General features: G+C 55.0%; 1 protein-coding gene across 2 annotated transcripts; it reads right to left on the minus strand.

Moving 5' to 3' along the window:
- Window positions 1-244: 244 nt before the first annotated feature.
- Window positions 245-18412, minus strand: MYBBP1A (MYB binding protein 1a). 2 transcript variants are annotated; one of them, XM_037029628.1, is made up of 26 exons: window positions 18166-18412; window positions 17903-17998; window positions 17108-17191; window positions 16947-17021; window positions 16738-16845; window positions 15380-15555; window positions 15051-15218; window positions 14808-14925; window positions 13254-13549; window positions 13018-13128; window positions 12351-12476; window positions 11987-12154; window positions 11788-11893; window positions 6513-6609; window positions 6252-6403; window positions 5958-6041; window positions 5729-5878; window positions 5461-5631; window positions 5206-5363; window positions 3725-3977; window positions 3445-3579; window positions 3294-3362; window positions 2536-2649; window positions 2268-2369; window positions 1166-1314; window positions 245-986 (listed from the first exon to the last, which is right to left on the minus strand). In XM_037029628.1, exons 1-26 carry the CDS (start codon window positions 18361-18363, stop codon window positions 407-409), a joined length of 4044 nt encoding a protein of 1347 aa, XP_036885523.1. In that variant the 5' UTR covers window positions 18364-18412; the 3' UTR covers window positions 245-406. The 2 variants fall into 2 exon arrangements, with proteins under 2 accessions (XP_036885523.1, XP_036885524.1); XM_037029629.1 differs by lacking the exon at window positions 245-986 and having other exon boundaries at window positions 1264-1338.
- Between the last annotated feature and the right edge of the window lie 706 nt (window positions 18413-19118).

The following is a 19118-nucleotide window of genomic DNA, read 5'->3' on the forward strand; positions in this document are numbered from 1 at the left end:
CACAAGGGTGGTCACACCTGGGCTCAGCCAGCGTGATGGCTGGCACTGCACTGGTGGCATCTACCTGTGTCAACTGCCCGAACACCAGAACCCTGGACCTGGCCCACGTGGCCAGCAGCCAAGGTCCCAACCCCAACAGTTCAGATGTGCTCTGGCTTGAGAAACGGTGGCCAGTGTGCAGAGGCAGGGCCCAGCCCAGGGCCCGCGTCCCTGACTCCCCCAGGACCACGCAGACAAGGACTCGGGGCACGCTTGCTGCAGTGGGACCTCCAGGCAGGCTGGTGGCAGGCCCTCTGCCCAGTGCCAGAAGGCAGTACCTCACACAGTGGCTTGCTTATTAAAATCCCGGTGAAAAAATAGGGGTCTCTAGGGCTGACAGGGAGGGGCTAAGGGACAGGGCCCTTGCTCAGGGCTTTGCTGCCTTCCTTAGCTGTGCTTTCTTTCTCTTGGCCCCGCCCTGGAGGAGGAGGCTGGGGCTCCTGCTGGCCAAAGACAATCTTGCCTTTTTCCGTGGCAGAGCCAGCTGGGGCGATTTGCCCGAGACCCCTTTTTTTGGCAGCTCCATCTGGTGCTGCTTTTTGCTTGCAGGCTCTGTGGGGGACACAGGAGGGGCTCCATTCACCTTGGACAGCTTCCGGTTTTTCTTCTGTAGTTTTGGGGTCTTGGCAGGGGCGCTGGGGCTCCGGGCAGGGGGCTCTGGAGCCAAACTCTTAGTGGCAGGGCTCTTGGCAATAGGTGTCCCATTCACCTGGGCCTGGGCTGTGACCTTAGCCTTCTTCCTTTTCCTCCTCTTGCCTGTACTGAGGGGCTGGTCCCCAATGGTGGCCGCAGGCTGGGCATCCTCCTTTTGGGTGATGCCCTCTGACTTGCGTTTCTTGCGCTTCTTGGTCTCTGGCAAGAACCCCTTTTTCTTCCGTTTCGTGCTAATGGGGCTCTGCGTGGCAGTGGAGACTTCCTTGGTATCCTTCTTCTCCAACTTGGGGCGCCTGGGAGGAAGTGAGTAAGTGAGAAAGTGTCCACCAAGGGCAGGTGTGCCCACCACCTCCGTGGTCCCACGGGACCCAAACCGCCCAAAGCTCAGACTCTGGAGCACGCACATCATGATGTGTGTGGCGTGAGGGTCTCTCCGTCCCCTCCCAAGGTATGGGCCGCTCCCAGGACCTACTGGACCCCGAGGACCCTCATGGCCTGCCAGTAGAGGTCGTAGAGGCGGCTGGACCCGGCTGAGTGCTCCCGCTGCTGCACCCTGTGCTGCAGTTTTGACTGCTGGCTCTGCAGCACGCCCTGGATGACTGTCAGGTCCACGGTCATCTTCTGTAAAGGGTGGCAAAGCTATGGCTACAGCAGAGACAGGAAGCTTCTTCACAGCTCTTGGTCGCCGGTCCTCCCACCCTTGCCCAATTACTGCCTCTCCAGTGACCCCACACCCACTTCTGCACCCTCAGCCACTCCTCCTGCCTGTCAATCACCACTTTCACTTGCCTTAGGAAGAAAAAGGAGCCCCAGGCCCATGTCTGTTCTCTCGCCCCACAGCCAGAAGCCCCAATCTCTATGTCCTCACCTCCCACTCAGTCCTGCCTTGGGTGGCGCTGGCCACCCGCCTCTGAGGGCACCATGCAATGACGTCAGGGCAGCCGAAGCCATTCTTCCCCTCTCTTGCTCCCCGCCACATCTGACTGGGTTACTCTGAGACCCACTGGCTTTCAACGCACCCTTCTGTCCTGGCCTTTTACTGCCACTCTGGGCACCGCTTCTCAGGCCCACTGGCTGTTCTGCAAAGCCCCAGCCCAGGCCCTGCCTCCTCCCCGAGGACCCTCTCAGCAAGCTTACCCTGCATGTGGGTTGTGACCGGTGTCTACACTAGAGCTCCCCGACCTGTCCCTCTGGGCCAGCCTGAGGGGGCCACTCACCCTCAGCTGCCTCCTGCACCCCCTGCAGGCCTGGAGCCCTGCTGCTGCTGGACCGCTGCCCCACCGGGAGTGTCTCCACCCCGGGCCCACCCAGCCCCCCTCAGATTTTTCTTACCACAGCACAAACAACAACAGCATCCCCTCTCACCCCAGCCCAGCCAGGCTCTGGCGTGGCTCTCTTCCCTCCCAAGCCAGTCCCGTGTCCACGGCTCTCTAGCCCCGCAAACAAAAGCAGCCCAATTCCTCCCTTGGCATCCAGAACCTTCCCCATGTGGGTACCCGCCCACCCCTAGGCCTTTGCGGGGAGACTAGTTCCTCTGCCTGCCTAGTGACCTCCTTTCGGAACCCAGGGCTCACCTCGTGATGGACAATCCGCAGAACAGTGTTGAGCAGCTCCAAGGAGGACCGCTCCCTCAGTTGCTCTGACTTGGTCTGTGCTTCGCCCAGTGCCTTCAAGTTCTGAGGAGGCAGCGGCCATGCTGAGCTGCTCTGTGCGCTTCCGGAAGCCCTTTCCCACATGCCTTCCTGGGGCAACCACCCGAGGGTTGGGGTCCCAGTAACCCTCGCTCCCCATTTCTGAACCATTCCTGATGCGGGTGTGGGAGGGGACCGCCATGGCTGTTACCTCAGTGACCTTTGCCAGGATCTGGCCAATCAGCTGCTCCCACTCGGGGTCCTCAAAGCACAGTCTCAGCTCCCGAACAGGTAGGGCCTTCTGGAGCAGCAGGCAGGCCTGGGCCTGGGGAGGTGGAACAGTCACCAGGAGACCTGGCATGCTGGGCCAGGCTTAGGGTCCCAAAGGGGACCCCAAGAGTGCTGGCAGCCTGCTGGGCAGCTACTAAAGCCAAGACAACCCTAGCCTGCGTGAGGGCGGCCTGCTGCTCTGAATCCATCCTGCCCGGGGTTGTTCCTGTGAAGCTCTGGGGTCTGCGCCCATCCACTCTTGTCCCCTCTTCTCAGGCAGGTGAGGGAGCAGAGGCCCAGGGATGGAGCAAGAGCTCTCAGCTGGACAGAGGTGGCAGTCTGGACTGAGACTGTTCCTGACACCCTTTTACTACTCACTACTGTCGTCCTCCAGCCTCCCCAGTCCCCACCCTGCCCCTGTCAGCTAGACACCTGAGCAGACAGCAAGGGCTTCCCCTGTGCAGGTTGGAGTGTGAGCGCTGAGTCGGAGGGCTCCAGACATGTGGGAAGTGGAAGCCTCAGGGGCAAAGCTGCCCCACCCCATAGCTACCCTGTACCTATGGTGAGGGCGGGGTTGGCCAGAGCAGTTGGCCCGGGTGGGGTGGGCCTGCTCACCCTTATTCTCACCAGGGCTGCCCTCCTGGGCCTCACTGACACCCAGCCAGAATGAGCCCAGTGCGGGGGGACTCAGGCCCTTACCTGATGGCGAGGCCGTGTCTGGCCCGTCATGTGCTGGATCACAACGGGGAGCAGGTTCTTACAGAGCAGCTAGGGAGGGAATGACAGGGCTGTGAGATGGGGCACTGGGCTGCGTAGGGGCCCCGTGGGGGCGGGCCGGCCCCACACTCACTGGGTGCCGGGAGAAGAGGCTGAGGAACATGGGAACGGTGAGCGGGCTGTTGCGCTTGGTCAGGAAGGAGCTCAGTGCTGATGAGTAGATCGGGGTCACGAGGTTCAAATCTAAGCAGCTGGTTGCCTGGGCCACCTGAGAAAGAGTCAGTGCGATGCCAGGGAGAGGGAAGGCCAAAGCCGGGTCCCTGGGGAGTTGTGGCCTCAACTCCCCACCTGTGAAACAGGCAAATGGTCCCAGCCTCCACAGACTGATCCTTCCTGGGCCAGGGTCTGCTCACCTCGGGGCCCCTGGGCTTGGTGCTGGTGTTAGCGCCTGCTTTCTCCTTCTTCTGGGCCTGGCGGATGGACTTTTCGGCAGTGTTGCCCTTCAAGACCCGGAGCAGGTAGAGAGAGGCGTTGAAGTAGTAGAGGGAGACAGAGGAGTCGGCTTGGCGGCTGGCCTGCTGTACCAGCCGCTCCACCTGGGCATACAGAGTCTCCAGGCTGTTGCCCACGTCACGGCAGTAATGCCGGGAGCGACACAGGTGGTGTCTGTGGGGCAGGAAGGGGCGGAGCTGGTCACAACATTCTCTTCCCACCCACATTCCCACCCAGCAGAGCCAACCCTAAGTGTAGGGACCCTGAGTCCCACTTCCCAGGCAGGGAGACACTTAGAGAGGAAAATGAATCTGACTGAGGCTGCGGAGGGAGGCCCAGGGCCACCTGCAGATTTGCTCTGAGGACAAGCCAGAGGGGAAACTGGCTCCCTGAGCTAAGGCCACACCACAGCCGAACCCAGTCCACACTCCCGTCTACACTCATCTCTCGTGAAACACTGGCTCCAGTCCCTTGTGAAGAAGCAAGACCAGGATCTGTGTGCCCAGAACCCTGCGTGGCCCTGCAGGGCTGGGACACAGCGGGGACGAGAGGCAGAGCACTGAACAAGCCCAACACTGCCCAAACATGTGGCAGGGAAAACTAACAGAAAAGGTGGGGGCCCGAAGCCAGTGTGAGAGACGAGTCGGGGGAGCACTGCCTGTGTCCTTCTGCCTGCTCTGCTTTGTGTGCTTGGCACCTCAAGACCCCAGGCCTTTGTGTCCCCAAGCTCCTCAGCACTCTGGAAGGCAGATCTGTATCTGCCCCCTGCACCGTCCCGCTGGCTGGGCTCCCTGCTCTAGTGCAGCCCACGCTGCCACCCTTTTCTTAAAAGACAAACCAGCCTCTATCCCCAGTCTACGCTCCTGGTAAGAACACCTCTGTGGCTCCCGGCACTGCTAGGGTGGGGTCCACAGGGCTCTTACCTCCCTGCTGCAAACCTTCTGGGCCTGTTCTGCCCTGCCGGTGGCCCCTGGGCTCGATGGAACCCCACAGCTCCTAACACTACTGACACCTTCCCAGGAGGCCTTCCTGGCAGCCCCAGTGGGTTTGGTGCACCCACCACCTGTGTGCCTGCTGCCCCTTATCCACCACCCTCCCCCCACCACAGCCCCGAGACACTGGATGTCCAGGCTAGTTCCCCGACTGCAGTGAGGACTGCTAGTCTAGCGCAGAGCTGCTGCTCAGTGTGGGGGGATGGAGAGGTGAATGAAGGCTTAGGTGTGAACTGCTGGGTAACATGTGCCCCTGGGGGACAGCAGTGAACCTCGAGAGCCAAGGGGGCCCATTCTAGAAGCTTAGCTCCTGCCTTTTTTACTTTGAAAACCCAAAAGGCCTGGCACTCCTCTGAGGGCTGCTGGTTTGGGGACCCGCCAACGCCCGCCCCCACCCAACCCGCGCTCACGTGAAGATGCGGGCTATCTTGTGCAGGAGGTCCTGCTCCTGCTTGGTGCTGCTGGTGCGCATGCTGCGACGGATGATGCTCAGCAGTGGCTCGAGCAGCTCCAGGACCAGGGGGTTCTCGGGCTGCTTGGTCACCAGCACTTCTATCAGGTCCAGGACCTGAGGCGGGGATGGGTGGCTCAGTCAGGTGTGGGAGGGCGTAGAGGGGCAAGGTGACTAGGCCAGAGAGTGTACTCGGGCCAGTTCTCAGGCTCACCCTGATCTGGAAGTCCCGACGGAGCGCCTTCTCCTTCTGTAGCTTGTTCTTCTCATCCCTTCGTGCCTGGATGCGCAGTTTCTGCTCAGCAAAGAGGCTGGCAAGGTTCTGGTCCAGAGCCATCATGGCCTCATCATCCAGCTCATCGTCCTCGTCGTCACCCACTCCACCCTGAGGGACAGGTGCCTAGTGAGCAGCCTGGCATCTTGTGGGCACGTGCAGACAGACCGGGACAGGAGCCCCACCCCCTCCCCAAGCTTCTGCTCACCAGCGCCTTCCCTGCCTGCAGCACCACCATCAGCTGCTCCCGGAAGCCAGGGTCTACGTCCCCGTCCCGATCCTCCTCCTCACTCTCCTCCTCGGTGCTCTCCCCCTCACTCTCGGAGTTCTTGTTGTTCTCGCCCTCCGAGCTCTTGTCCTGTGGATAGCCAGCGTGTAGTACCTCCCCATTGCACACCATGCATCTGCCCACCCTGCGCTACCTTGCTGTTAATTACCTCTTCATCCTCTAGCTGCTTCTCAGCATCGTCTGTGATCATCACGTTGTCATCCTCATCCTGGCTCTGCTCGGGGTTTAGCACCTGCAGGGCATTCCCAGACGGCTGACCCTTTACCCTCCTCAGACCACTGGCCCTCTCGACTAACAGGGCTGCACAGCAGCAGAGTGTGAGTGAGGGCCCCACCCACTCTGCAGGTTATGGCTGGGACGAGCTGAAAGGACAGCGCCCATGCAGCCTGGTGCTGGGACAGCCACATCCTGGGACCCGTTTCTCCAAAGGCCCCCAACTTACATCCAGGATTAGCTGCAGAGCACGTGGAGTCAGGTGGGAGCAGATGTGGCTAAACACGCTCCGGGCCACTTGGCGAATCAAATGGCTGGGCTGTGCCAGGAGGGCCAGGAGGACCTCCACCAGCACTTCCACCCATGGTGGCTCCTGGGAGTCTGCAAGCGGGAGGAGGTCTGAGTCAGAGCAGGGCACTGCTGACCCACTGCAGGTCTCTGGTGTGCCCAGGATGTGCCCTGCCCCCCTACCCCAGGGGCAATGACCCACTGGCGGCCTTGGAGCGGGTCCGGCGGGTCTTCTCCCCCAGGCTCTTCTTGATGCAGGTCTGGATGTCACCCAGGAGGTCGCAGCTCTCTGTGGGGGACTGTGCGTGGGGCAGAAATCAGGAGCCAAACCCCATTCCCAGCCTCCGCTGAGCTGGGGGAGGGGCTAGTCAAGTGGAGTATTCTCACCAGATGCTGAGAACACTCTAGCCTGCCTTAGCCAGTCACCCTTGCCACCCAGAATGGAGGACCCCAGCCAGACCCCAGGAGCAGCCCAGGAGGTGGTGACCTTTTATACCCAATGTATAGTTACAGGATTGGAGGGCCCTTAGGGAAACGGAGCCCAACTGCCCCATAGTGCCTGGAGAGGCAGAGAACCTGCCAAGGATGGCTGGCGCAGTCACAGGAAGCCAGCAGGCCCCAGCCTCACGATTCACAATTCCAGACTTTTCCTCCTACACCTGGTCAATATTTTCAGTCTCAGAAAAGACTGAAAATCACTACTGTATTTTTCCATGTATATTGTGCAAATTTTTGCCTTAATTTTTGAGGGAAAAATAAGGATGCACGTTATACATGGTTATGATGATTACACTCCACGGGTATAATAATCTTGCATATAACATGCACAAAAATGTGGGTGTGCATATATTTGGCAAAATACAGCAGTTGTAACTAGTTTAATTTAAACTGACTTAAACCAATCTTGCTGGGAACAAGCTTCAGCTCCAGCCACCTACCCTTCTCATCCACCCTTAGGAGGCCTCTAGAACGGCCTGTGTGGCCTGTGGCACTGAAAAGGCAGACTTCTCCCTCACAGTGCAGTGGGGGTTTCAACGTTGGGGCCAGAAGTGGTACAGTGAAGGCCAGAACAGAAGCCCTGAGCCCTGACCAGGTACCCTTTACCCAGGGGTTTGACACACCCTTGGTCTGGGGTGGGTTCAAACATGTCCCCAATCACCAGGGCCCTGATGCCCACTGCCAAAGAGCAGAAGGGGCACTGTGGCCAAACTTTATCCACACGACCTGTCCATGGTTGGGCCCAAAGCAAAACCCACAGCCAAGACGCCAGAGGGAGCGGTGAGAGCCCAGCTCCTCAGAGCCGGTCAAGATGGAGGAGCAGGTAAACGCTGTGCTTGCCTCTTCCCAAGGCCACATCAAAATTACGACTACAGACCGCCCCTCATTCAGAGATGCTTGAAGCCTAGTTGAACAGAGGTCCTATAACTAAGGACAAAGAGCAGAAGCCATACTGGTAGGCCGGCAGAGATGTGGAAGGGGCTGGTCCCACACTTACATGTAGTGGTTAAAAGTCAGGAGGGATATCTCAGCTGCTGGGGTCCTCCCTGCAAGTGAGGGGTCCCAGCACCACTGTGGGCTACCCAGCCCAGGGTTCCAGTGCTGGGAAGACAAGTCTCCCCAAGTTCTGGCTGTGAAAACCAGCCGCGACTGTGGGTGAGGGATGGAGGGCTGCTGCAGTCCCAGGCAAGAGTTTCTCTTGAAGGGCCTGAGAACAGACTTACTGGACTTTCTTGCTCTGAGCTCGAGTACCTCGTAAGGTGCCGGGGATATAATTGTCTGGCTTCAGGGTAAGGGTTAGAAGGGCAGCTTCCTCCCAGACAGAGGTGCTGGCAGAGGCTACCGTTCCCTTGCAGAGCCCTCCACTCCAGAGCTGGCAGGTGGGGGTCATATCTGAGTCTCCATCAATCAGGATAACACTCTTTGCCCAGTCCTGTTGACTCCGAGACCCTGCCCTACCCAACTTTTGGTCTCATTCAAGCTGCTTCAGGTGGCTTTTCCATTCTAATAGCTTGTCTTGGCTCATACTACAGACCTTTCTAAAGTCTGTAGAAACAAGTAGCATCTCCCAAACAAGTAGCATCTGGCCTCGATGTGCCCTGACCCTCTTGCTAAGCAGCCCCAAGCACGGCACGACTGGCAGGCAGCCTCAGGTTGCAGCTCAGCCTCTCCCAGGCATCTCCAAGCCCAGTACAAGCAGCAACCTCCTGCAGATCAATCTGTAGTTCATATGAGGTGACCCCAGGTAGAACAAAGGCCAGTGCTGAACTTCACCTGCATTGGAGCACCTGCTAAGAGGCCCCAGAACAGTGGCCAGCTTCAGACCACACGAGAACACCACCCAGCCCCCTCCACAAATGGCACACTCCAAGGGCTGACCCAGCAGGCATCAGAGGCTGGTTAAAGTGGACCCTGCTGTGGGGGTCAGTCCCCACACAGCTCCTCCACTACAGCTGTGACCAGTCCCCATGGCCAATCAGCCAAAGGCTCAATCTCTCTGACTGATGTGCCAACACCAACCAAGGCTCAACTACAGTAGGAGGGCATGTGCTGCCCGCATGAGGGACACACCTGGAGCCCCAGCTCAGGTGACCAGGGAGGCTGCAGTCCTGGGCCCCACAGGACACCTACTACACAAGGCCACTCTATCAAGAGCAGGAGACATGGTAGCTCTATTTTTCTTTTAAGTTTTTACTTCTTTATTTTTAGAGAGAGGGAAAAGGGAAGGAGAAAGAGAGAGAAAAACATCAATGTATGCTTGCCTCTCACATGTCCCCCACTGGGGACCTGGCCCACAACAAAGGCTTGTGACCTGACTGGGAATCGAACTGGTGACCCTTTGGTTCACAGCCCACGCTCAATCCACTGAGCCACAGCAGCCAGGGTGGTAGCTCTATCTAATACACTGAAACAAACACAGGGAGGCTGACAAAAATGAGGAAACAAAGAAACGTGTCCCAAATGAAAGAGCATAACAAAACCCCAAACATGAACTAAACAAAATGGAGACAAGCAATCTTGCAGATGAAGAGTTCAAAACACTGGTTATTAGGATGTTCAATGAACTCAGTGAGAACTCTTAACAAAGAGATAGGACACATAAAAAAGGAGATAGAAAACATTTTAAAGGGTCAGAAACAAAGAGTACAATAACCGAGGTGAAAAACACCCTGGAGGGAATCAAGAGTAGATCGAACGAGCAGGGACTGAACCACAGAAGACAAGGAGGTGGAGAACACCTGAAAAGGCAAAAAAGGTCAAAAGGCAAAAGGTCAGAAAGTCCAAAAGAAAAAGAATTCCCCCAAATAAGGACAGTTTAAGGGCCCCCTGGGACAACATCAAGCAAACTAACATTTGTATCATGGGATAACAGAAAAAGAATAGAGAGCAAGGGATTAAAAACTTATTTCAAGAAATACTCACAGAAAACTTCCCTAACCTGCTGAAAGAAACAGACATAAGCAAAATTCCAAGCAAGATGAACCCAAAGAGGCCCACTCCAAGACACACCATAATTAAAATGCCAAAAGGTGAAAGACAAAGAGAGAATCTTAAAAGCAGCAAGAGAGAAGCAGTTAGTTACCTATAGGGGAGCTCCCATAAGACTGTCAGCTGATTTCTCACAAAAACTCTGAAGGTCAGAAGGGACTAGCATGAAATATTCAAAGTGATTTTGCAAAGCAAGGACCTACAACCAAGATTACTTTGCCCAGCAAAGCTATCATTTAGAATCGAAGGACAAAGAGCTTCCCAGAATACTACTCAGCTGGAAAAAAGAAGAAAGTTTTACCCTTTGCAACAGTATGGATGGACCTGGAGAACATTATGTTAAGTGAAATAAGCCAGTCAAAGACAGACAAATATCATATGATTTCATTCACATGTGGAATCTAATGAACTAAACTAACAAGGAAAATGGAGACAGACTCACAGACGGAGAGCAGATGACAGCTGGTAGCGGGTGGGGGTCAGGAGATGGAGGGATCCAGCAAAAAGGAAAAAGGCCTTGTGGACACGAACAACAGTGTGGTGATTCCTGGGGAGTGGGGGGTATAATGGGACTAAATGGTAATGGGGAAAAATACAATAAAAATTAAATTAAAAAAAAAAGACCTTCCCAGACAAGAAGCTAAGAAATTATCGCACCAAACCAGTATTAAAGAAATGTTAAAGGAACTTCTTTAAAAAAGGTAAAAAATATGAATAAAATGGCAATAATTACATACTTAACAACAATTACTTTAAATGCAAATTGATTAGATGCTTCAATCAAAAGACACAGGGTGGCTGAGTGGATAAGAAAACATGACCCTTACATATGTCGCCTATAAGAGACCCACTTCAGATCAAAAGACACACACAGACTGAGAGTAAAGGGACAGGAAAAAAATTTCATGAAAATGGAAACAGAACAAAATGAAAGGGCAATACTTATATCAAACAGAAAATAAACTTTAAAACAAAGGCTACAAGAGACAAAGGGAGATCCAGCAACCACTTCTGGGTACCTATCTGAAGAAATCCAAAGCAGTAATGTGAAAAGACATGTGCCTCCCTATGTTTATTGCAGCGTTATCAACAACAGCCAAGATCTGGAAGCAACCCAAGTGCTCATCCACAGGTGATCGGATAAAGAGATGGTCCACATGTACAATGGAATAGGACTCAGCCATAAGAGAATGAAATCTTGCCACTTACATGGACATGAATGAACCTAGAGGGAATTGTGCTGAGTGAAATAAGCCGGACAGGGAAAGACAAATGCCACATGACTTCACTTGTAAGTGGAATGTAAAAAAACAAAACAACAACAACAAAAATAAACAAACAAATGAAACAGAAACTCATAGAAGCAGAGAACATTTTGATGGCTGTCAGATGGGAGGGGGTTGGGAGAAGCTGGGTGAAAAGGGGGAAGGGACTAAGAACAAATTGCCAGTTATAAAAAGTCACGCAGATGTGAAGTACAGCATAGGGGACACAATCAGTAACACAACCATGTAGGGTGTCAGATGGGTAGACTTGCTGAGGGGACCATTTTGTTAAGTTACAGAAGTGTCTAATCGTTGTGTTGCACACCTGAGACTAATTTATTACTGTGTGTCAACTAGAATATATATATATATACATATATATATATATATATATAAAATACTCTCTCTCTCTCTCTCTCTCTCTCTATATATATATATATAAATAAGAAAAGGCTCAAAACAGCCTCATAAGAGCCACATGTGATACAAAAGCGAAATCTCTAGAGAAATGAAGTTCAGAGTCAGGAAGAAACCACAGGGCCAAAAGAGTCGCTGGCACTGAGCTCCGCCAGGACCAGCTGGCCTAGGAAGCCTGAGGAGTTCAGCTCCCCAGAGCCTCCCCCCACCCCCACCCCACCCCCGAGAGCTCTCAAGCCTCCCAGGAGGGAGCCTGTAGTGGCCCAGACCTCAGGTCCACAACCCCTCCTCCTTTCTAGGCTGCCATACCTTGAAGAGGTGGATGCCCACAAGTAGCAGCAAGTGCTGAAAGGCAGTGACCTTGGCCTTGGCGTCTGAGGAGTGAGCCTCCAGTTCCTTCAGAGTCTGTAGCATCCTGGTGTGAGATGGGCATACTCTCAGGCCACTGCTGCCAGTGTCAGACCTCAGAGTGTCCCACCCATTACCCCATGGAAATCAAACCCCTCACCGATCCCAGGCCTGGCGCTGCTGTGTAGTGAAAGGTGTCAGGGGGGTGACATTACGGTTGTGGTTCAACAGCACGTCTGCAAACTGTACCAGGCGGTAGGTCCAGGGCTGCCTGTCCTGGGTCTGCTCTGGCGTCTGCTTAAACTGTGTGCTGAGAGTCTGCAGCAGGCTGAGTGAGGGCAGTGTCAAGGTCACAGGCAGGGTTAGTAAACATGGCCATGTCCCTCCCACCCCCACTGGAACTCTGAGCGGGAGGAGCTCTAAAATTTCTTCCAGCTTAGAACTGGAGGGAGGAAGCATCCTCAAGGCCGCCTTCCCACCCTGCCAGCCCATGCTTAGCTTCTCCCCGGCTGCCCATGGCCTACCTGAAGAAGGCATTGCCGACCACCTCTCGGATCCGGCCCTCCAAAGGGAAGGAGAACTGCTGCTCTGTTTCCAGGACCTGGGATGTGGGCTTCTTTGTTTCAAAGAATGAGTGAAAGAAACAAAACCTGGGGAGAGTGGGAGATCAAGCCATGTTGCCTCAGTGCCACCCATTTTCACCAGCCCCGCACCAACGACCTGGAGGAGAAAGAGGGAGCTGCTCTGGCTATGAGAGGGCGCGGACATTTCTCAGATCTGAGTCCAACATCCCTCTCTCTGAGCCAAGGCAGACTCAAGGCTGTGTGGCTCCACCCAAGTCATACCATCACTTCCGCCAACCCGGGCTGCCCCCCGGGGACTGCAGTGAGAGCTGAGCGAGCACCGGGCACAGATGGGGCCGCTGTGGAGGCATCCGACACAGCCTCTTGTCAACATGCAGAGGCTGCCTGCGGGACACACAGAGCCAGCCTGGGTCTGAGGGCCCTGCAGCCTCACACTTTTGTGGTCCCTTCCTTTCACAGGCTCCCAAGGAAATGGCTTGTCTGCGTTTAATGGACAACTGAACCCCAACACTTCTGGCTCCAGAGGGGCCGAAACTAAGACTAGGTGAGAGGCCCAATTCTTTGGCTGTCCCACCCACAGGGAACGGGGTTTGAGCATGTTGCACACCTGGCCACCTCCTCAATCAAGGCCTCCTCCTTCTCCAGGTGCAAGCTGTCCACGATGCTGACCAAGCGGAGGATGATCCACTTCCGCAGCCGGAACACAGCTCGCTCAGGCCTGGAGGGCAGAAGCCAGGTCACAGGTGCCACTTAGGGAGGCTTAGTTGCTCCCCTCCCCTTCCATGGACCCCAATGCTGTGGGAAGGAGGGCTCTGGTCTTTGGACTCAGCAGGCCCCACTCACCCATGGAGCGAAGCATCCTGTGCTTTCTTCTGATTGCCGGTGCTGAAGTCCACCAAGGCATCCAGGTCAGGCTTGAGAAACATGTCCCGCAGCCAGGCGACGTACCCCTTGAGGGCAGGGCCACTCAGGAACCGCACAACCCGCCAAAAGGTAGGCACAATGGGGAGGCCCTGGTTGGTGACGGATGTGAAGGCCACCACCACAGCCAACTGCCTCTCGGGGTCATCCCGGCAGCCTTCCAGGAAGGTTCCAACATACTCGTTCATCTCTGGAGCAAACTTGAATTGACTTGGGAACTGCAAGTCAGGCACAGCAGTCACCAACAGCCCCGCCAGCCCCTTCCACAACAGGGTACACAAAGACCCAGCAGATGCTCCTGCCCTGCACTGCTGGGCCCAGTCGCCCCAGTGCTTCCACCCGTCCTCATGGCCACCCTCCACAACTCTGGCCCCAGAAGGAACCTCTTTCCATCCCTCTGTGGGTCAGGATAGGCTGTTTTCTGGGCTCCAGGCCCAGCAGAGCAGTGGTTCAGACTCCAGCCGGCCCACCGAATGGACCTGGGTTCAAATCCCACGTCTGCCAGCTCCTAGCTGTGTCCTAGTGAGGCTTACAATCTAACGCCTCTCGCGTGCTTATTGAGTGCAAGGCACCAGGAGATTTGTTTCTGTGTCAAGTTTTGTTTAATCTTTGTAACAACTTTTTGCGGTGAGCCTCTTTTGTCATTTTATAGATCAATACAGAAGTGCTGACAACAGTCATTTCTGGAGGCTCCAAGTGGTACACCTGGGATGCAAGCCCGCTCAGCCTGTGCTCTTCACTGCTCTCTACTTTCTGACCTGTCCCTCCCCCAGAATTCCACAAGGAACGTGGCCCTCTGAAGCTGCTCCTGGTGGCGAGTGAGCTGGCGACAGGAGCAGGCCCAGCTGCGCTTCCTGTGACATGTGCACTGCTTTAAGCAGCTCCAGATATTGACTGGGTATCTTCACAACTCCAAGGAAGCACCCTTCCTCATCTCACAGACAAGGAGAGGCAGGCCCAGGCACGGAAACCACCTGTGCAGGGTCATACAGCTAGTGTGCAGGGGGGCCAGGGCTGGCACCCGGTGTTCTGGTCCCCCACCCCACACTCTTAACCACCACCCGACTGTCCTGTTGAGCACTCAGCTTGGTGTGGGAAGCACGGACAATGCTCGGAGTCACACTGGGGTGGATGCAGGTCTGGAAAGACTGCTGGCTGTAATGCCTCTGCTGAGGGGCCTGAGGGCAGAAGGAGGGCTGACCTTGCCAAAACTCTGCTCGAAGAGGGAGAAGAGGTGGAGGGACCGAGGTAGCTCACTCTACCCAGAGGGAAGGGACACCCCAGTCCCAGGCTCCTTCCAATAGCAGCTGCGCTTGCCCATACTAGGCAGGACCAGAGGCAGGAAGACCCGATGCTGGAGCAAAGAGCAACCTTGTTTTCCAGAAGCTGACTGACCCCTAAGGCGGCCTGCCCCCCATTCTTGGCAGGATGCCTGGCCGTTTCGGGCAGTGCTGGGCTGCAGGGGGAAGCACCCACCTTAGCAGTGACCATGTGCTCCCCATAATGTCGGATCAGGTCTCCCCGCATCACCAGCTGCAGCTGCTCCTTGGATAGTAGGGGCAAGGATGCGCCCAGCAGGCGGTAACACAGGTAGCTAAGGGGATGCATGACAGAGCCTGGTCAGAGCCGTCAGCTTCTCTATGTGGACTTTGGGACTGCCAACCCATCTCTGCTTAACAAAGGAAAGAGGGGTTGAGAGTGGACAAGCGCCACAGGCACCTGGCCGGCCAGAACTGCTTTTTCAGTAGCCCTTGTTCTACAACTTCCTTCCAGAACCGTGGGAACTTGTTTTCCTTAAGCGCCAGGCGGAGTAGGTCCAGAGCCACAGCGGGCAGTCTGCGCTCCTTCTTCGCAGAGCTGGCAGCCATCTTTAGCACATTCACCAGTCTGGAGAGAAGGGCAGAGGGGACTCAGGTGGCATCCACTGAACAGACAAGGGTCAGGGTGCCCAAGGAAGCAGGGACAGCCTCGGGCCATACGATAAATCTGTGGATGGCCAGATATAGCCCCTTGGCCCCAGGGGGCCCACTCACCCACATCCCTCATACCTGGGGATATTCTCATCCGACAACAGGTTGACTGGTCCCATGAGCTGCTTGAGCTTCGTGGGCACTTTCTGCTGGGCCAAGAGGAAGATCTCCAGATGCTCAGGGGAGCCAAGTACTGAATTCAAGTCAGCCTTGAGAACCTTTGGCAGGACCTCCTGCAACATGCTGTCTGGCACCTGGGGTGAGGAGACGAGGTAAGGAAGGGGGGCGCCCTCATAGCGCCCTCATCTCTTCCCCTGAAGTGAGCCCGATGGGCCCTGTTCTACCTGCCAGGTTCCCTCGAGGCCCCTGGCACAGTGCCAATCTGAGGTGGGACAGCCACAACCCACCTTACTAGGCATCAGAATCACCAGAGAGTATTTATTATAAAGCTCGAATTTCCAAGTCTCAGGAAGCTGTGTTTTATATAAGCACCCCACTGATGCTAACTGACCTGGGGTCACCATTTTAACTATTCCTCTTTTGGGATTTTTCAACTAGCTTATTTCTCATGTAAGGAGCTCCAAGTAGAGAGCTGGGTTCAACTTCAGGTCCTTCTGGCTCTGCAGCCAGAGTTGCAGAAAGCTGGGGCCCAGGACTTTGCTGTCCCTGCCTTTTCCTTAGTAGCAGAAGATTCTAGGCACTAATCTACTACCATTTCCCAAGAAGGGCAGTGGGGGGTCCCTGAGAAGCCAGCTCTGCCCAAAACAACAATGACAAATGTATTTAATATACTTGCCATTTGCCAGGTGCTATTCTAGGATTGTACTGTCCAATATGGAAGCCACCGGCCACAAATGGCTACTGAGCACTGGGATATGCTAATCTGAACCCTGCCTTGCTGTAAGTGTAAAACACACAATGGCTTTAAAAAACTTAATGTGATCCCCCTCCCCAATTACTTCTGCAACTTTTTCTTTTGTAAGGTTTTTATTTATTTTTAGAGAGGGGAAGAGAGGGAGAGAAACACTGACCCAGTGCCTCTCAAAAATGCCCCTACTGGGACTGAACCCACAACCCAGGCGTCTGCCCTGACCAGGAACCGAACCAGCAATCTTTTGCTTTGTGGGATGACGCCCAAAACCACTGAGCCACACAGGTCAGGGCACTACAACTTTGTATATTCATTGTATGTTGAAACAATACTTTAGATTATTATTTAGGTAACCTAATAGGTGTATTAGACTAATTATGTTATTAAACTACATTCATTCCTTTTTGCCCTTTTAATATAGCAACTAAAATGTGTCCATTAGACACTTTTGTATTTCTATGGGACATTACTGCTCTATAGAGCATTTCCATGTGTTAACTCTGTCTTCTCCATGTTTCTGTAACCATTAGTGCTACCCAGGGTCCCACAACTGGCAAGCACATACCTCAGAGAGGATGTCCACCAGGGCCTTATGCGGCTGCTCATGCAAGTGGTTGTAGTGCTGGGCCAGGACCTGCAGTAGCTTCACGGACTTCATCAGTGCCTCTGAGTCCTAGTACCCACCAAGGGGCAGAGGGCATGAGCAGGACATGCCACTGTCCCCTGCCACTCCCAAGCCAGTCCACATAGCCCTTCTTCCCCCAAAGCTCTTACCTTCACCAGCCTGCCTGACTGAAAGAGGGCTAACACCCCAAACAGGTTTGCAAAAAGAGCAGGTCTCATCATCACCTAGAAAAGGATTCCAGGCATCAGTGAGGGGCCCAAGTTTTCCCCATCCCGGGGCTGCTGACCTCCCCAGGGACACTAGTTCTCACCTTCTTAACTTTCTGAAGGTCATGTTTCTCTTGTATCTGCTGTAGGATGCTGCACAAAGGGATGTCCTCAAAAGACTGTAACAGCTGCCAGGAGTTGTGGCAGGAGGAAGAGAGGGGTTCAGAGGAGTGACCCAACCACATCCCAACAGACCTCCCACTGCTCCCTTCAGTTTCTGCCCAAGGGCCTTGGGCCTCTGCTCCCACCCCAGGGATGCCAGTGAAGCTGCTCACGCCCCTCCAAGCAGCACTAACAACAGAACCTGCAGCTCGTGTGGAGCTGAATCTTGCCTCCCTATTCATGCTTACCCGGGTTGCAGAAAGTACTTCCTTTGGCCCCTAGTTTCCCAGACACTCTATCCCCACAGCCTGCTCTGAGCTCCCCTCAGGCTGATCCTCGAGGACTGATCTTTACTGCCCTTCCAGCAGTTGAAGTTCCTCAGAGGTGGCATATAATCTGCTGAGTGGCCCTTGTGGGGAGAGGACCCTAAACATTTCAGAGATAAGAGAACCCACTCCAAAGCTTACTACTCCCGGTAAAATGTACCTCAGCAGCCGGTCAAGCCATGTACCAAGAAAACTCAATCTCCCGCTCCATCCGCAGGGGCTTCTCTGACAGACCTGGCTCGCACATTTTCTCGATCTCCACGTGGGGACACCTCCCATCAGCTCAGATGTCACCCCTCCCAACCTCTCCCGCCGAACACCGCTCCTCCCCTGCAGCTGAGACGCTAGCCCTCCTCACTCCCCACCGTTTTGACCAGCATGGCTAGTTCCTTTCAGGAGTCACCACCTCACCTGGGCCAAGGCCAGACTGTAGCAGGGCCGGGCAGTTTCTCGCCCCATCCCGAGTCCAGTGATGAGGCGCTTCAAGGCATATTGCATCTCGGATCCCTGCGGAACCAAGTGCATTCCCGGGTCGACCAGTGACAAGAATCGCAAGGCGCTCACCTGGGCATCCAGGTTCCGACCACATGCCCCTAATCCCCAATTCCTGTGGTCGGCCTCCCCATCTTTACTGAAATCTACGCAGTTCCCTGCCTCAGGCTCCCCCACCATACCTCTGGTCTTGCGCGCAGATACTCCAGCAGTTTCTCCGTGGCCTCAAGGCGCGTCTCCTGTTCCGGCTTCGCAATGTCCCAGAAAAAGTCCAAGAACTCGCGGCTGTGCTTCAGCAGGCCATGACGGTCGGCAGGCCGAGCGCCACTCTTCGTCGCCTCTCCCGGAGACATAGCCTCGGCGACGTTTTCAGTCTCCATCTCCACCACGCTCCACGAACACGTGGGACTCTGAAGGCTGCCTTTTCCGGGTCAGGTCGCGGCGCATGCGCACTGGATTGGGTCGGCTGGGGCCGGCGAAGCTGGGGCGGGGCGAAGCTGGGGCGGGGCCGGGGCCGGGGCCGGGGCCGGGGCCGGGGCGGGAACGGTGTGACGCTTTTGCTCTCACAGCAAGAAATCAAGAGTTTGAATTTTATTCTGAGCGTGATGGGGCGAACTGAGTGAGTTTAAAGGGTTTTATGGAGGGGCATGCCCATAAAAATATTTACATTAAAAATTATTCTGCAGCTCTGTTGGGGGGATGGATTGTAGGAGTGAACAGAACAGGCAGCAGCAGAAAGAACAGAGACAATGGTGGATTGAACCAGGGTAATATGAAAACAGACAGGTCAGATTCCAGCTACTTTGGAGCTGGTAGGGGATGATGGATGTAGGGGGAGAAAAAGAGAGAGGCATGCCAGGTTTGGGGCTAAAATAAGTGGGTAGGTTGGGCTACCATTTACTGAGCAGGGGAGGAATTTTCTTTTCTGGGCAGGAGGAGATGGAGGTGGTGGGATCAAGAGGTCTATTAAGTCAGAGATACTTTTTACAATGTGGAGGTGCTACTGGTCACCCCTACTTGTTGGCCTGAGAAGCTCTCTCTGGAGGGTGTAGTCCTAGGAGACGCCAGCCCTCAGGGAGGTGGGGTGGTCAGGGCTTTTTTGTACCCAGCCCCCGGGGAACCTCCTACTCACCCT

Source organism: Sturnira hondurensis, unplaced genomic scaffold (assembly GCF_014824575.4).
Source record: "Sturnira hondurensis isolate 20B ecotype Veracruz unplaced genomic scaffold, ASM1482457v3 Scaffold0020374, whole genome shotgun sequence".
In the NCBI taxonomy this organism is placed as follows: Eukaryota; Metazoa; Chordata; class Mammalia; order Chiroptera; family Phyllostomidae; genus Sturnira; species Sturnira hondurensis.

What these genes read in the sequence shown, in the direction of transcription:
- MYBBP1A (XM_037029628.1), bottom strand. Translation starts at nt 18,363, where the DNA reads ATGGAGACTGAAAACGTCGCCGAGGCTATGTCTCCGGGAGAGGCGACG. An exon ending in CAGCGCCAGGCCTGGGATCG is followed by an intron (nt 11,894 to 11,986) that starts GTGAGGGGTTTG and finishes ATCTCACACCAG; the next exon opens with GATGCTACAGACTCTGAAGG. An exon ending in AAGATAGCCCGCATCTTCAC is followed by an intron (nt 3,978 to 5,205) that starts GTGAGCGCGGGT and finishes CCTGCCCCACAG; the next exon opens with ACACCACCTGTGTCGCTCCC.